This window comes from Narcine bancroftii, chromosome 4 (genome assembly GCF_036971445.1).
Source record: "Narcine bancroftii isolate sNarBan1 chromosome 4, sNarBan1.hap1, whole genome shotgun sequence".
Taxonomy (NCBI): domain Eukaryota; kingdom Metazoa; phylum Chordata; class Chondrichthyes; order Torpediniformes; family Narcinidae; genus Narcine; species Narcine bancroftii.
The window spans coordinates 91,856,034-91,870,334 of record NC_091472.1 but is presented as its reverse complement, the minus strand read 5'-3'; the positions used below and the strand labels follow the sequence as shown (position 1 = coordinate 91,870,334).

At 46.0% G+C, this 14,301-nt stretch overlaps 2 protein-coding genes across 6 annotated transcripts in view; one reads left to right on the top strand and one right to left on the bottom strand.

Annotated features, from left to right (window-relative positions):
* The window catches only part of dzank1 (double zinc ribbon and ankyrin repeat domains 1), a 151,997-nt gene that overhangs the window by 5,280 nt on the left and 132,416 nt on the right, over window positions 1-14,301 (top strand). The window lies entirely within an intron of this gene.
* On the bottom strand, window positions 1,449-14,252 carry LOC138760828 (uncharacterized). Of its 5 annotated transcripts, XM_069932020.1 has the most exons (6): window positions 13,953-14,252; window positions 13,604-13,757; window positions 9,812-9,926; window positions 9,518-9,642; window positions 8,539-8,774; window positions 1,449-3,378 (listed from the first exon to the last, which is right to left on the bottom strand). In XM_069932020.1, exon 6 carries the CDS (start codon window positions 3,213-3,215, stop codon window positions 2,277-2,279), a length of 939 nt encoding a protein of 312 aa, XP_069788121.1. In that variant the 5' UTR covers window positions 3,216-3,378; window positions 8,539-8,774; window positions 9,518-9,642; window positions 9,812-9,926; window positions 13,604-13,757; window positions 13,953-14,252; the 3' UTR covers window positions 1,449-2,276. The 5 variants fall into 5 exon arrangements, with proteins under 5 accessions (XP_069788121.1, XP_069788119.1, XP_069788117.1 ...); XM_069932018.1 differs by having other exon boundaries at window positions 8,539-9,642; window positions 13,946-14,252; XM_069932016.1 differs by having other exon boundaries at window positions 8,539-9,642.

Below are 14,301 nucleotides of genomic sequence, written 5' to 3'. Positions count from 1 at the left end.
GCCAGAAACAAGATTTTAAATTTTGCTGTCCCCACTAGTAAAACAGGCACCCAGAATTTTGTGGATCTGCTGGGTTATTGGAGACAGCATATGCCCCACCTTACCATGATCCTTAGTCCACTATATAAGATATCCCGTAAAAAGGCCTCCTTCCCATGGGGACCTGAACAACAGGCTGCTTTTGACACAGCAAAGCAAGCTGATGAACAAGCATTACCCCTTGCTCCCAGACATGCAGGTCTTCCTTTTGAGATGCAGGTTTCAGTGAGAGAGACAAGAGTTGAATGGAGCCTCTGGCAAAAGCTCCACTGGGCTTCTGGACAAAGTCTCTGCCTGAAGCTGCTGCTCGGTATAGCCCATTTGAGCACCAGCTACTTGCCTGCTACCTGGCGCTCCTTGCTACTGAACACCTAACCAGCGCTGACCCTGTCATTCTCCACCCTCACCTACCCGTATGCGGTAGGTTAAATCCTCCAATTCCACCCACAAAAAGGCCGTGTCCAATGGCCATCTATAGTTAAGTGGAAATGGTATATCACAGACCGAGCCAAGCCTGGACCAGAAGGGTCAGCTGCTCCACGAGCAGGTCATGTCCTTCCCACAGACCTAGGGCCCAGTCCCAGAGTTATCCAAAATCCAGCCCTCCCCTGTGTCATGTGTGAAATTCTGTGCTTAATGAAATCCTCCAGTGTATATATGTTCAGATCTCAGTAGCAGCCCCTTCACATTCCCCCCCACCCTTTCCCCCCCCCCACATCACCCTCCCAGCAGCCACCTCCCCCCTTGTCCTGATGCAGTCTCAACTGCAATTCACCCATTACCTGCAGGCCACCCCACAGCAGGTCATTCCCACTGGTTGCCAAACAGTCCCAAGGGGAAATTGTCTACATCCTTTACCCCTCCCCTCATCCTCTCAGCAGTGCCGTTGCGGTCAGTAAATGAGATTTTTGCATTTCAAATTCCTGTGCATCATACTTCTTAATGCGCAGTGTTGCATATTATTAGCATGTAATATGTTTACGTGGGGACACAGGCACACAGTGGTGTGGGCAAAACAAATGTGTTCTTATGCTGTGTCTCATTGCTGCAACACATAAGTGTATTGAGGTTTATAAGCTATTGCTCTGGGGTTGGGGGGGGGGCGGATTGAGATAATGCATGGGTCAGATAATGGACCAAACGCTGTGTTTTGTATTATGTTTGACTTATTGTGTATTACTTTTTACCGATTCTCTGCATTGAGCATGAGTGCCAGGAAATGGTTCACATGTTTGTCTTGTTAAATGTCTGATATGCGCTGGTGTCAGATGCAACATTATTATTAGATTTGTAACATTATCGAGGCACAAGTACAGAAGTTAAGGCATTTAATCAGCAAATGTTTACATCAGATGTAAAATGCACGTGGCATTAATGCACAGTGAATAGCCACAGCCAGGCCACTATGATTGTACATTTGCACTGTTAGTTTTAAAACTTTACACTACATGTCTGCGCCTGGACAACTCTTTATTGAGCTATGTTTAATTTTTCTGCTTGATAACTTTGCTCTACACATCTTGCTATTTAATCCAATAAAGCTGAACTTTGACATCATCTCACAGTTTGCAATGTGCAATGTTTACATAGTTGACGCAATGGTATTGTGAGAAGTGCCTTAGCGTTCACAAAATATGCTCGAGACAAAAGTTGAGAACAAAGAACATTTATTTATATTTACAACATTGCAAGGTTGGGTACTCTCCCCTTACCTCGGGAAAGTACCCCGAGGGCGGGAAGCCTCTTTGTTTTTATACAATTTTCACTTCACCTCCCCTTACGTTTGTCTTATGTTTGTCCTTCTTGGATTGGTTTGGCACTTTTCCCTATTCGTCTGACTCTTAACTGACTCCAACTTTCTCTTATCCCGTGCTCACACCTCCTTTTCCCCACCCCCTATTAAACAAGCTTTTTGTGTGCACGTGCATATTTCTATGTCTGCTTAAATTCCTCTGTTATCTTGTTTACTTTGTTCTGCTTTTTCATGCGCCATTTTACACAAAGAACATTTTAGCTTTTTCCTTGCTTTTTTTCTTTCTACCTTCTATAACTGTTTCAGAACTTCTACCATTAAAATAATAACTGTTTCTAAACTCCTACAATCCACCCCTTAAAAAGAGCTACGCTTTCAAACTTGTCTAAATAATAGAAGTATCTTTTTCCCATAGTTTCAGAAGGTTCTCTGCCGCTTCTGTTGTTGCAGAACCATAATGGGACTGATTTGTCGAACGGCTCGTCTAACCAAACACTGGAGGCAAGGAAGGATGCAAGGGATCAGTATTAAGGCAAGAAGTACTAGGAGACAAGGGCACACATGCAGTATCAGACCTATTAGAAGGCGATAAGAAAGGAGTGAATGGGGTCGGACCCCAAGCACTGCTGGTAACATTCTTCCACCTGTGGCAAGCCGAGTCGCCCTTTGGGTGGCTGCCATGGTCCTTCATCAAGCACTTAAAACCCCGGGGGTGATTCTCCAATTTCCAAGACTCACGGGACCGGTTGGAAGTACCAGCAGACAGGTTAGAAGCGAGGAGGGTTCGATCATCTAACGGCTCTCCCCTCCATGGCCATGTGCCGTCCCGGGTTGGACCACTACAAATCCAACAGTTGCGGACCCCAAGCTCCTGAACTGTAAGCTGATGTAAATCAACCCATAAGTTATCCCCAAGTCTGTGTCTATTCGCCTGTTTCCTGGCCCTCTCATACAGGCTCCTACGGACTCCATCTGGGAAGGTGGTAGTTGGAGCCATGGTCGTTTCCAGTTCCAGGTATGTTGCCGTTCGAACTAAGGGGTCCCCTGGATTGCCGAAGCCAGGAAACATACATATCCGGCCCCGGGGTGGACAGCCACGAGACCCACCGCCCCCACGACACCAAAGAGCCATGAGCGTCCTGCCCCCGAAGGAGCAAAGCTTAAAGGTAGAATTTGCTGCGCATTGGACTGGCACATTCGACCAAGCCTCAAAGATCCTCTCCTGTCTCATTCCACCTCCCTTTTCACCTCCCTCAGTGCTGCCCCGTATCCAGTAGGACTTTTCACAACCCAGCTGGGAACAGAGGGGTAAGGTAGTCCTCTTACAATTATCTTTCACACAGCTTGTAACATCGGTTGGTCTAACAGCAGCAATGAAACAACCCATCCCCACAATAGAGAGTAAAAGACACATTTTTAACATTTTCTTGGATCCTTCTTTCGCGAAGTCAATTTAACTCTATCGGGGTGTAACTCGGACCACCATTCGGAGTCCTGTGGGTCCTCGTGAGTCTCGGGGGGCAAACGATACCGCTTTACTCGCTGAACATGCGTCCAACCCTTTTATCGAGTGCGAACTGCACTGTCTATAACAAGAAGGACACAAAAATGACCATCCCAGGTTGTCATCAATTTAACATCTTTCCAACTCTTTATCAATACCCAGTCACCGGGTTGAATGGTATGTATGGGCAATTCCAAAGGCGGCGTCTGTGCTAGAATCCCTCTTCTTCTCAGATCAGCCAACGTGGTGGAAAATTCCTGCAGATACTTAGATATAAATTGTTCATTTGCCTGCGGGATTGGGACGTCTGTATGGGAGCCAAGATAAGGAAGGCCGAACATCATCTTATACGGGGAGACGGCAACATCACGACAGGGAGCGGTGCGAATACGAATCAAAGCTAGGGGTAAACATTTAAGCCAGGAGGGACCTGTCTCAGCACACAGGCGGGTGAGCTGAAGTTTAAGCGTCTGATTCATACTTTCTACTTGTCCTGAGCTCTGAGGATGCCATGGGGTATGTAATTGCCAATCTATGCCCAAAAATCTACAGACCTCCTGCAGCACACGAGACGTAAAGTGCGGTCCTCTATCCGAGTCAATGGTCTCGATAATTCCGTATCGTGGAATTATCTGCTCTAAAATTAATCGAACCACTGTTCCGGCTCGTTCATTTGAAGTAGGAAAGGCCTCAACCCAACGGGTAAAGTGGTCCATCATTACTAACAGGTACTTATAATTACCGGACCTGAGTAATTCAGTGAAATCAACCTGCATGTGCTGGAAGGGGCGCACAGTCAGGCCACGACCTCCACTCATGGACTTACGCATGGAGGCTTTATTTACCCATTGACAGAGGGGGCACCCCTGAACACTTTGCTTAGCGAGGGTATAAATACCAAAGCAATAGTATCGGCTACTAAAGGCATCAACCAATGCCTGTGTTCCCCAGTGCGATTGCAGATGGAGTCCAGTTATAACCTGTCTTGCTACTGCCAGACTTAATACTTGTAACCCACCTGTTGTCCACCACAGTCCATCTCGGGTTTTATACATCCCCTGTGTCTCCATCTGCCTCTGCTCTGCCTCGGTAAAAATAGGATTTTTCTGTAACTCCCGGGGTACGTGTAACAACACGTATATTTGTATAGTCTCTCCCATGGATGCCTCCTTTACGACCTCATCTGCCTGTCTGTTACCTCGGGCTTCGGGGCTTTCCCCTATCTGATGTCCACGGACATGGACCACAGCCACCTCCTTAGGCAGCATTAAAGCATCCAAACATTTGATTATTAAATTTTCATGGACTAATTTTTGGCCCTTTCCTGAAATCAACCCTCATTCCTTCCAAATTTTTCCAAAGGTGTGTACAACTCCAAAAGCATATTTAGAATCAGTGTAAATTGTTCCTACTTTCCCCTGTAGCCCCTGGAGGGCTCGATACAGCGCATATAATTCACATGTCTGAGCCAACCAGAGACCAGTGAGGCGACCAGCTTCGATAACAGAACCATCCTTGCCATTCATTATGCCATATCCACTGTAACGGGTTCTGTCTATACAACGAGAAGAACCATCTATAAACCATCTCTCTCCCTCACATAGAGACTCATCCCCTAGATCGCTCCGGATCTTAGTCTGCAAATCTATTACTTCCAGACATTCATGTTCTAACTGGTCAGAAGTTGCCTCAATTAGTGGAGAGACTAAGAAGGCTGCTGGATTCTGGTCCCGATTAGTAACCAGCGTCAAGTCATCTCGGTCCATCAAAATTGCCTCATATTTTAGAATTCTCGAATCAGTCAACCACTTCCCCGCACGCTGTAACAGAATAGTTCAGACGGTGTGCGGGGTATGGACAGTCATTGGTGCACCAAAGGTAATCTTACGACTCTCTTCTACCAGGACAGCGGTGGCAGCAATAGCCTGGACACACTCCGGCCATCAGTGGCAAACTAGGTCCAATACCTTGGACAAAAACGCCACTGGTTGCCAGAGCCCCATTCGCTCCTGGGTCAATACACCCGTAGCTGCCCCATCCTTTGCATTAGTAAATAAGTCAAATGGTTTATTCAAATCAGGTAATGCCTACACTGGAGCCTTGGCAAGACAACTCTTTATCCTCTTAAATTCCTCCATTTCTTCCTCTGTCCAGACAGCAAGAGAATTATCTAGGCCAGCTAACTTATCATACAAAAATTTTACCAAACTAGAATAATTTTCTATCCAAATTCGGCAATATCCCACCAAGCCCAGAAACTTCCTAAGTTCACAAGCGTCCTTGGGAGGAGGGACCTGCAGAATTCCGCGTACTCTTTCCGGACTGATACGTCTGCTTCCCTGACTAATTAAGTGACCCAAGTATTTTACTTCTGGCTGTATGAATTGTAACTTCATCTCACTAACCCGCAATCCTTTGTTTCCTAAGAAATTTAACATATCTACTGTATACTGTTTAATAGTCTCTTGTCCTTCTCCCGTGATTAATAAGTCATCTACATACTGTATTAATTGACAGTCTGGTCTTTTTGGAGCTTCATCCAGCCCTTGTTCTAATACCTGGCCAAACAAGTTAGGGGACTCTGTGAAGCCTTGTGGAAGAACTGTCTAGCGATACTGGTTCTTTCGCCCAGTATACGGGTTCTCCCATTCAAATGCAAACATGTCCCTATTGCCCTCATCCAGAGGATAAGCACAAAAGGCATCTTTCAGGTCTATCACACTGAACCATTCACTATTCGGATTTATTCTTCCCATAATTGTATAAGGATTAGGCACAACGGGGTATCGGGCCAAAATCACCTTATTTAATTCTCGTAGGTCTTGTACCAGCCGATAAGTACCGTCTGGTTTTCATACTGGCAGTATTGGGGTGTTAAAGGGGGACATACAGGGTTCGAGTAACCCATCCAATAATAGTTGATCAATCACGGGTTGCAGTCCCTTCCTTCCCTCCATTGGGATTAGGTATTGTTTTCGTCTAACTATCTGAGTGGGGTCTTTCAACGTGACCTGAAGAGGAGGTACATCAAGCCCCCCCCCCGTTTCCTTTTCTCGCCCATACCTTGGGGTCAATCAGCTCGCGATCTTCTTGTGTCAACATGTAGAACTGAACTCCAATTCCCTTTCCTTGAGGCCGGGTCCCAATACCCAATAGATCTTGCAAATCCCGTCCCAGCAGGCAGACTCCTGCTTGGGGAACTAGTAAAATATCTCCTTCTATCACTTTTCTTCCCATCTGTATTCTGAGGCCTTTTAATTCTGGAACCTCAAAATCCGATCCCCCAACCCCTGAAATAACTACTTTCCCATTAGGCACCGTTCCTTTGGGTTTGGCTAGAATACTAGAACGAGCTGCTCCCGAATCTACCATAAAAATCACGTCCTCTTCGTGGGGTCCTATGCTTAAGTTTACTAATGGTTCTCCAAGCAGCCCCACGGCACTCCTTACGAGAGAACCTTGACTTCCCTAATCTTCCTCTTCCATCAAAACATAGGACCACGTGCCCCTAATCCTCTGGGGACATTCCCTCTTAAAGTGTCCCTCTCTTTTACAATAGTAACAAACTTTGGGCCCTGTTTGCCATCCTCTATTGGAACCACCTCTTGGGGCCCCCGCTCGTGGACGGGGACCTTGGGGTTCATCCCATCCTTCAAATCCTGGCCCTCCTCTTTCACTCATTCCCATCCATCTGCCCGGACCGTTGGTCCGGCGTCTTTGACCTCCCTGCTGTCCATCTATGACTTGCTTCACTGCCTGCATCAAAATCTTTGCCTTCCCTTTTTGCTTATCCTCACTTCTTTGAACATAGGCTCTCTAGGCTATTTGTAGAAGTTGTGACAATCCCTGTTCATGCAAATTCTCAGTCTTTTGGAGTTTCTCTCTTATGTCCAGGGCTGAATTCATTACAAATCCTGTCAAAACTAACTGCTCATCGGCCGGTGATTCTATATCCAGCCCCCCCGTATTATTGTATTGCCACCCGCAATCTAGCCAAGAAGGCTGAGGGGGTCTCCTCTGGGCCTTGAGGAACCTCAAATGCCTTTTTAAAATTTTGTCCCTTGGGTACCGATTCCCTCATTCCCTTTATTAAATTAACCCTATACTCCTCCATCCAAGTTCGACCCTCAGTAGTTCCTTTATCCCAATTTGGATTAACCAAGGGGAACTTATCCTCCCCCGCCACAGCCCCCGGACCTCCTTGATGTTCCCAATCCCATACTCTAATTCCCGCCTGTCTAATCATTCCTCTCTCGTCCAGAGTAAACAAAGCCTTAAATATGGACATCAATTCATCCCAGGTGTAAATATTTGGCCCCAAAAACTGATCCAATTGTTCTGCACAAGCCTGGGGGTCCTCTATCAAGGACTTCATTTCTTGTTTAAAATTCCTCACTTCCTTACTTGTTAGAGGGACGTTAACAAATCCCATCGCACCTCCTGGACCTCCCAGGGGCACTTCACGAAGGGGACACATTCACGCCTGGTGCGGGTCCGATCCCCGACCCCCTGGTAGGGCGGGGTCCCCCTTCTGTCGTCTAGGACTCAAATCAAACTCCCCGGCTTCCTCCTCACAGAGGGTTTCACACTGTTCCTCCGACAATCCAATACAATCTGGGTCACCAACCTGGGGAGTAAGGGGTGGTGGAGGACGCTTAGCCTGTGATCTGGTCCTAACTACATTCTTCTGTTCATTTTCATTAACAAGGTGTGGGGGGGAGGGGTGAAGTGGACGACATTGGGAGGGGAGGATAAAGTGGGCGGGGAGGAAGAGGGGGCAGCGGAGGAGCCAGCTCGGGATATGGAGGAGGTAATGCCTGTAAGGGGTCCCATTTTTCAGGAAGAGGAGCCGAAGGCTCCGGTTCCTTAGGTTTTGCCGGATCCCTTGTAGTCATCACCATTTGGTTCGATTCTACAAATAACCAACAGGCAGCGTAATCCCTGCTCTCGGAGTCATCGGGTCTATTTTCATAAAGCCACGTATTCAGTGCCTGACATACCCAATCCTCATCCAAACCGTATATTGGCCAAAATACTAAAGACCCTTTAATTGGATTCTTGGGCCACTCATGACAACAATACCGAATCATTTTCTTTTTATTTTTCCCGCGGGTCCTTCCCGCACCCCAATTCATCAGTTGCCTCCCCAATGGGCTTCCCGGGGGAATTCTCTCAATCGGTTCTGTACTCGGACCTTTCTTTTTGCTCCCTCCCCCACCCATGGTGGATAAATCAGTCTTACCCGGCTGTCGAGCCTTCCCAGCATGTCACTCGCATGGCTGTCCCATCCTTTGTTCTCAACGTCTCTTCTCGGATATCACTCGCTACGTCCACGGCCGGACACTCGGCGACCAGGAGTCCGGCTAAATCAGCCGGGATGCACCGACCCCTCTTCAGACAAGCACCAGTCAGTGGAAGGAATGTGATCCTGGACGAGTCCCCAAGTTGTGAGAAGTGCCTTCGCGTTCACAAAATATGCTCGAAACAAAAGTTGAGAACAAAGAACATTTATGTATATTTACAACATTGCAAGGTTGGGTACTCTTCCCCTTACCTCGGGAAAGTACCCCAAGGGCGGGAAGCCTCTTTGTTTTTATACAATTTTCATTTCACCTCCCCTTACATTTGTCTTATGTTTGTCCTTCTTGGATTGGTTTGGCACTTTTCCCTATTCGTCTGACTCTTGACTGACTCCAACTTTCTCTTATCCCGTGCTCACACCTCCTTTCCCCACCCCCTATTAAACAAGCTTTTTGTGTGCACGTGCATATTTCTATGGCTGCTTAAATTCCTCTGTTATCTTGTTTACTTTGTTCTGCTTTTTCATGTGCCATTTTACACAAAGAACATTTTAGCTTTTTCCTTGCTTTTTTTCTTTCTACCTTCTATAACTGTTTCAGAACTCCTACCATTAAAATAATAACTGTTTCTAAACTCCTACAGTATCACGGATGGCATGGGCGACACGCGCTGTCGAACCACGCAAAGGATTTCTCTTTGGCTGAGGGAGCTCCTACTCCGGACTGCTGTTCCACTTAGGCAGATAGTTATCCTTGTTAATCTCACAAAAGTTATGCAGTTCACAGCAGGCAATGAAAGTGTCCGACGACATGAATGATGTACTGATGTCCAACCACTTGCTCAAATGCTGCCATCACCCCTTGAGCCAATCAAAGGCATTCTCAACCACTATCCGTGCTGAATTCAGACAAAGGTTATACCTCCGTTTCTGTGGGTTGAGAGCATGATGCTGTGTGAATCCCTTCATAGGTTAATTCCTGAGGGGGTAAGCAGGGTCCCCGACCAGATGTGGTGGAATCTCCACATTGTCAAATTGAATGGATATCTGTAATCAGTCCAAAATAGATGTGTGAGTATCACCTTTAGCTCACACATTATTTAATGCATGCATACATTTAACATCCAGTCTGCTATCTGTGCACGTGTGTCTTGGTCGACCAATGCATTTTTTTCAGCCCCGCACACAATCTGCCCTTTGTGGTGCAGTTACGTACCTCTCAGGGGAACAGATATCCACATGCATCCTCTGCCTTCCTGTAAAGGGGTGAGTTGGCTAACATCCGAGCATCGTGAGTGCGGCCAGGCCACCTCACAAGCATGTATGTGAACCTTCAAGAAAACATCGCAATGCAATGAATTATAACCTATGGGTACCTGCTTCCACAGGCAGACAATATTAGAGAATGCATAACTCCCTTACTCTCCTTTGTGGTCCACGACAGCTTGAAGAATTATAGAGCGCCACCCCTTACGATTGTAGTACAATGATTCATAATCTTTTGGGGCCATGATGGGAATATGTGTGCCGTCGATAGCCCCACTGCACATTGGATATTCTTTCTTGGCAAACCCATTTATAGTCTCCTGCAGGCATGTACCATTCAGTAGCTGAATGTAACGCTTCATAAAGGTCCATCTCAGGGCACAAATCATCTCTGTCACGACCATCCACACTGGATAAACCAACACTAAAAACACTGATGGTGCAATATTCACGTTGGGCCACCACAGGGCAATGGCAAGTCGGATACGAGGTTCCAGAGGTCTTCCGAAGTTTGTAACCTGACACCTCAAATCTGGCTTAAGGAGGTCACATAGGATGTTGAAGGTGGTCTTTTACATTCGGAAATGAGTTTGCCACTCAAAATTGTCAAATTTGGACTCTTATCTTCCCCCACAGTACTGACCCCTGTACTCTATCTAATTTTCTCCTCACTGATTTGCAACAGGAGGCGAAGGAAGTTTATAAAACGCAGCAGCCTGTGTCTCCGTCTGCCTATTGCAGACAGCCTATCTTCTGCATTCTCATGCAGCCATCTACTGAAATGCGCAGTGCTTACATCCTGTTGCTCCTCTGACTTCGCATTCGCCTGACAGTGGTGGTCACAACAGTTGCCTGCTGTACTGCAGTGCAGCAGAGTTGCTTAGCCAGCATCTGAAGATCGTTCCCGTTCGCCATTTGGACTTCAATTTGTCACTTTCAGTAAGTGCGTGGCAATTTAATGGGTCAATCCCCCTGCAGCTTAAAAGGTGCTTACAGCACCTTTGCCCCACTCATCTCACACCTGGGTCCAAGGAGGGCTACCCAGGTGCTGCAGCTTAAAAGTGCTTAATGAGTTTTTCCTCTCCACCGCCCCCCCCCCCCTTCTTCTCCATCCCACAGGATCATGCATGTCCTACACCTATCCCTACTGCTCGCTCTGATGATCAACAACAGCACCCACTAGATCTGCGGCCACTGTACCTAGTCTCGGTTCCCTGCCTGCTGGTGTGGCTGCTGCTTCCCTGCATTCAGGGTGCCCTACATCCACTCCTCGATGACCTGGGGGAGCACCCAGCATTTGGTGAAGACCACAATAAGAGGGCCATCACACCGGCAGAAAGGTTCTGGACTTTCCTCTGGTATGGTACCACCCTGCTCTCTACCGAAGGGACCCAAATTAGCAGCCTTCTTGAGTTACCAGCCAATAAGACAACAGTGGCACTACACCACATGCAAGATACTTTGACCCAGATGGCGGCAGAGCTGATGGTGGTTCGTATGGTGGCCCTGGACTACCTGCTGACGGGAAATGGTGGTACCTGTGCCGTCATTGGTAAGGAGTGCTGCACCTACATCCCTGACGAATCCACCAACATCACCCATCTGGCTGACCACATTTGGGACTCAGTGGCCAAAATTTAAAAAATCAAAGGACCAGTTCCTCCAGCATCACCACCTCATGGGGAAACTGCTGGCCATTTGGCTCAAAAAGGGGTGTCTGGGCAACTGTCATACACTGGGGGATTGCCTTCATCTTGGTTATCGTCACTATAATAATTTTGTGCTGTGCCTTCCAAATTATATGAGCCACGACATTGCCCTGTTAGTTTTATTTATTGTATGTTATGATGGGTGGACACTGTGTCTTCCAAAGGGGTGTTTGTAATGAAGAAATCATGGCCGCCACATGGGGGCACTGTTGGGCTCCTAGTTGGAGGAGACATCGCATGCCAATCAAGGCCAATGTTATGGGTTATATTTTCTTTTATATATCTATATGTTTTTAAAAGATATTGTGTGTGATTTAGTGTGTAGGTCACTTCACAAACAGATACTTACACTTCACATCTCATTTAAAATGCAAGAGCTTTGCTGAAGCTAGACATGTAGGCACCAGTGGGTTTTCAAGAGACCATGGAACTGCTTTGGAAGGAACTTCAGAAGTAGGTAGAAATGGAACTAAGTTGCTCAAGTGATGATAAAGATCTTTCAAGGATTGGATTTGGAGCCTTGGGAGGGGTTCTGGTTTTTACAATCCGAGAGAGAAAAGGAAACCGGATTCTTCTCTGTGTGAGAGAGAGAGAGAGAGTGCAACATGGCAAGCTTGTTGAAACCCCCATTTTGAAGATGGGTTCAGCCTGTTGAAAACTCTTGTGGTCCTTACAAGAGGAAATGGCTGGCTAGAGAGTTTCTCCTGAAATAAGGGAAACAAGAGTAACTCTGTGGTGACCTAGAAGAAGAGGTTATCATTTGGAAAACCCATGAAGGGGCAAGTTTCATTGGCAAGACACTAGTGACTGATCAGAGGAAATCGGTTTGTGTGTCTCCAATGAGCAACAAATATCTCTGAAACCAACAAGAATCTTCCTGAGCAATAACTATTTAACTTTAAGCACCAGAGCCTGGTGAAAATTCATAAATGTTAACTTCTGTGCACAGTATAAGAATTACCTGATACAGGTGAACTTGGAGAAGTGAGAAATGAATGATTAGACTATTAAAGCAAAGAACGTTTCTGAACATGTACACATTAGATACACATGTACTTAGAATTAAGAGGGGGTTAAGTTAAGTTAATAGTAATGTTAAAGTTTGATCCTGTTTTTATGTTTAAAGAAAATTAAAAGCAACTTTTGTTTAAGTAACCATTTGTCTTGGTGAATTTCTATTGCTACTGGGATTTGGGGTCCTTTGGGCTTGCCCAGACTCACCTCAAGCCTGTTCAAATTACCAGGTACTTGACTCTAGGCAGCCTGTCTGGACTTAGCCCTTGACCTTCACCTAATTGGTCCAGGTGAAGCACCTGGGCTGACCCCTGCTGACTTGGCTTGGATTACACTTGGCTTCAAGCCATTGTTCACAGCAGCCAACAGTGCCCAGCCTTCCCCCGAGTGATTGGCCTCCCAATAACTGCTGCAGGATTATAAAGGACCATGCTTTCCTTTGCACTCTCTCTTGATTCCTCGTGGCCCATGAGTATCACCTTTTGTATTGGGTTGGGTTGAGTCCCAAGGCCAGTTACAGCTGTGTCCATACAAGTCAAGCGGTGGGGGCACAGAGTGTTACCTTGATCTGATTGTTCATTGTATGTGTATTTGTTTCATTTCCTAAGTTCTGTCTGTTTTCCCTCATTACCTGCAGTGTATATCTATCCCCTTGTGAACTGTGTGTTTAAGTTAATTTAGTGTTTAGATTCTGTTGTTTCCTCTGCATTTCTTGAGAATAAACGTGCTTTGCACCTTGATCTTGGTCTGGTTCTTAACCTGTGGGACCCACATGAACCTTCACTTATAACAGTTTTGGGATGTTATAAGTGTAAAGTAGTCATAGTGGCTCAAGACAATGACCAGCTCCAAAAGTCTTGCCATCTGCTCTTTAACATTCAGTAAAATGATCATTGATGTGTACTTTTTAATCATTATCTTGGAAGGCCATCATTAATCAGAAATTCTATGGAATTAGTCATATGAACACTGACTACTTCAGCAGGTCAGAAGCGAGCTGTCTGAAGGCAGTGACTCACCTGTTGACACCCCATGTCTTTTCACCATCTACACATGATGGAAATTCTCAAATTGAAATGTTAACTCTCCATTTCTCTGCACAGATGCTGTCAAACCTGTTAGATGACTGCAGCAATTTGTTTTTATTTTGGTTTTGTTGAAGATGCTGGAAATCTGAAATAAAAATGGAAAATGCTGGAAATATTCATATAAGGCAACATCCGTGGAAAGCAAATTGTTTCAGCTCAGACCATTTCTGACAAAGTAATTTATTAACTATGAAGCAGATTGAATGTTAGGAAGCAAATTATGTTTCTGGATCAATGAAAACAAACTGTCGAAGATGCACGAAATGAATGTACCATTAACCTTTTCTGGAGAGATTGCTCAAGGATGCTCAACAGGAATGTTGTTAGTTATCTGCTCACGAAACTGGCTTGAAGAATAGATGCATGTTTAAATTACTGAAGAACAAAGTTTCTAGAAAATATAGATAGACTAGAGCTCTGACTTCGATCCTCCGTGTCTATTTCTCTCTCATTCACCCACCCACACATTCGATCCCTGACTTTTCTTCCTCTGTCAATCAGCAAACAGGCTTTAGCCCAGCTCAAACTCGAAGTGCGCAAGCGTGGTTTCCATGCCGCCGTTGTTGTGTCTGTAACGATCCTTTGGATTGGATTGGGTAGTTACCGATAGCCAGCCAATCAGAGGAGTG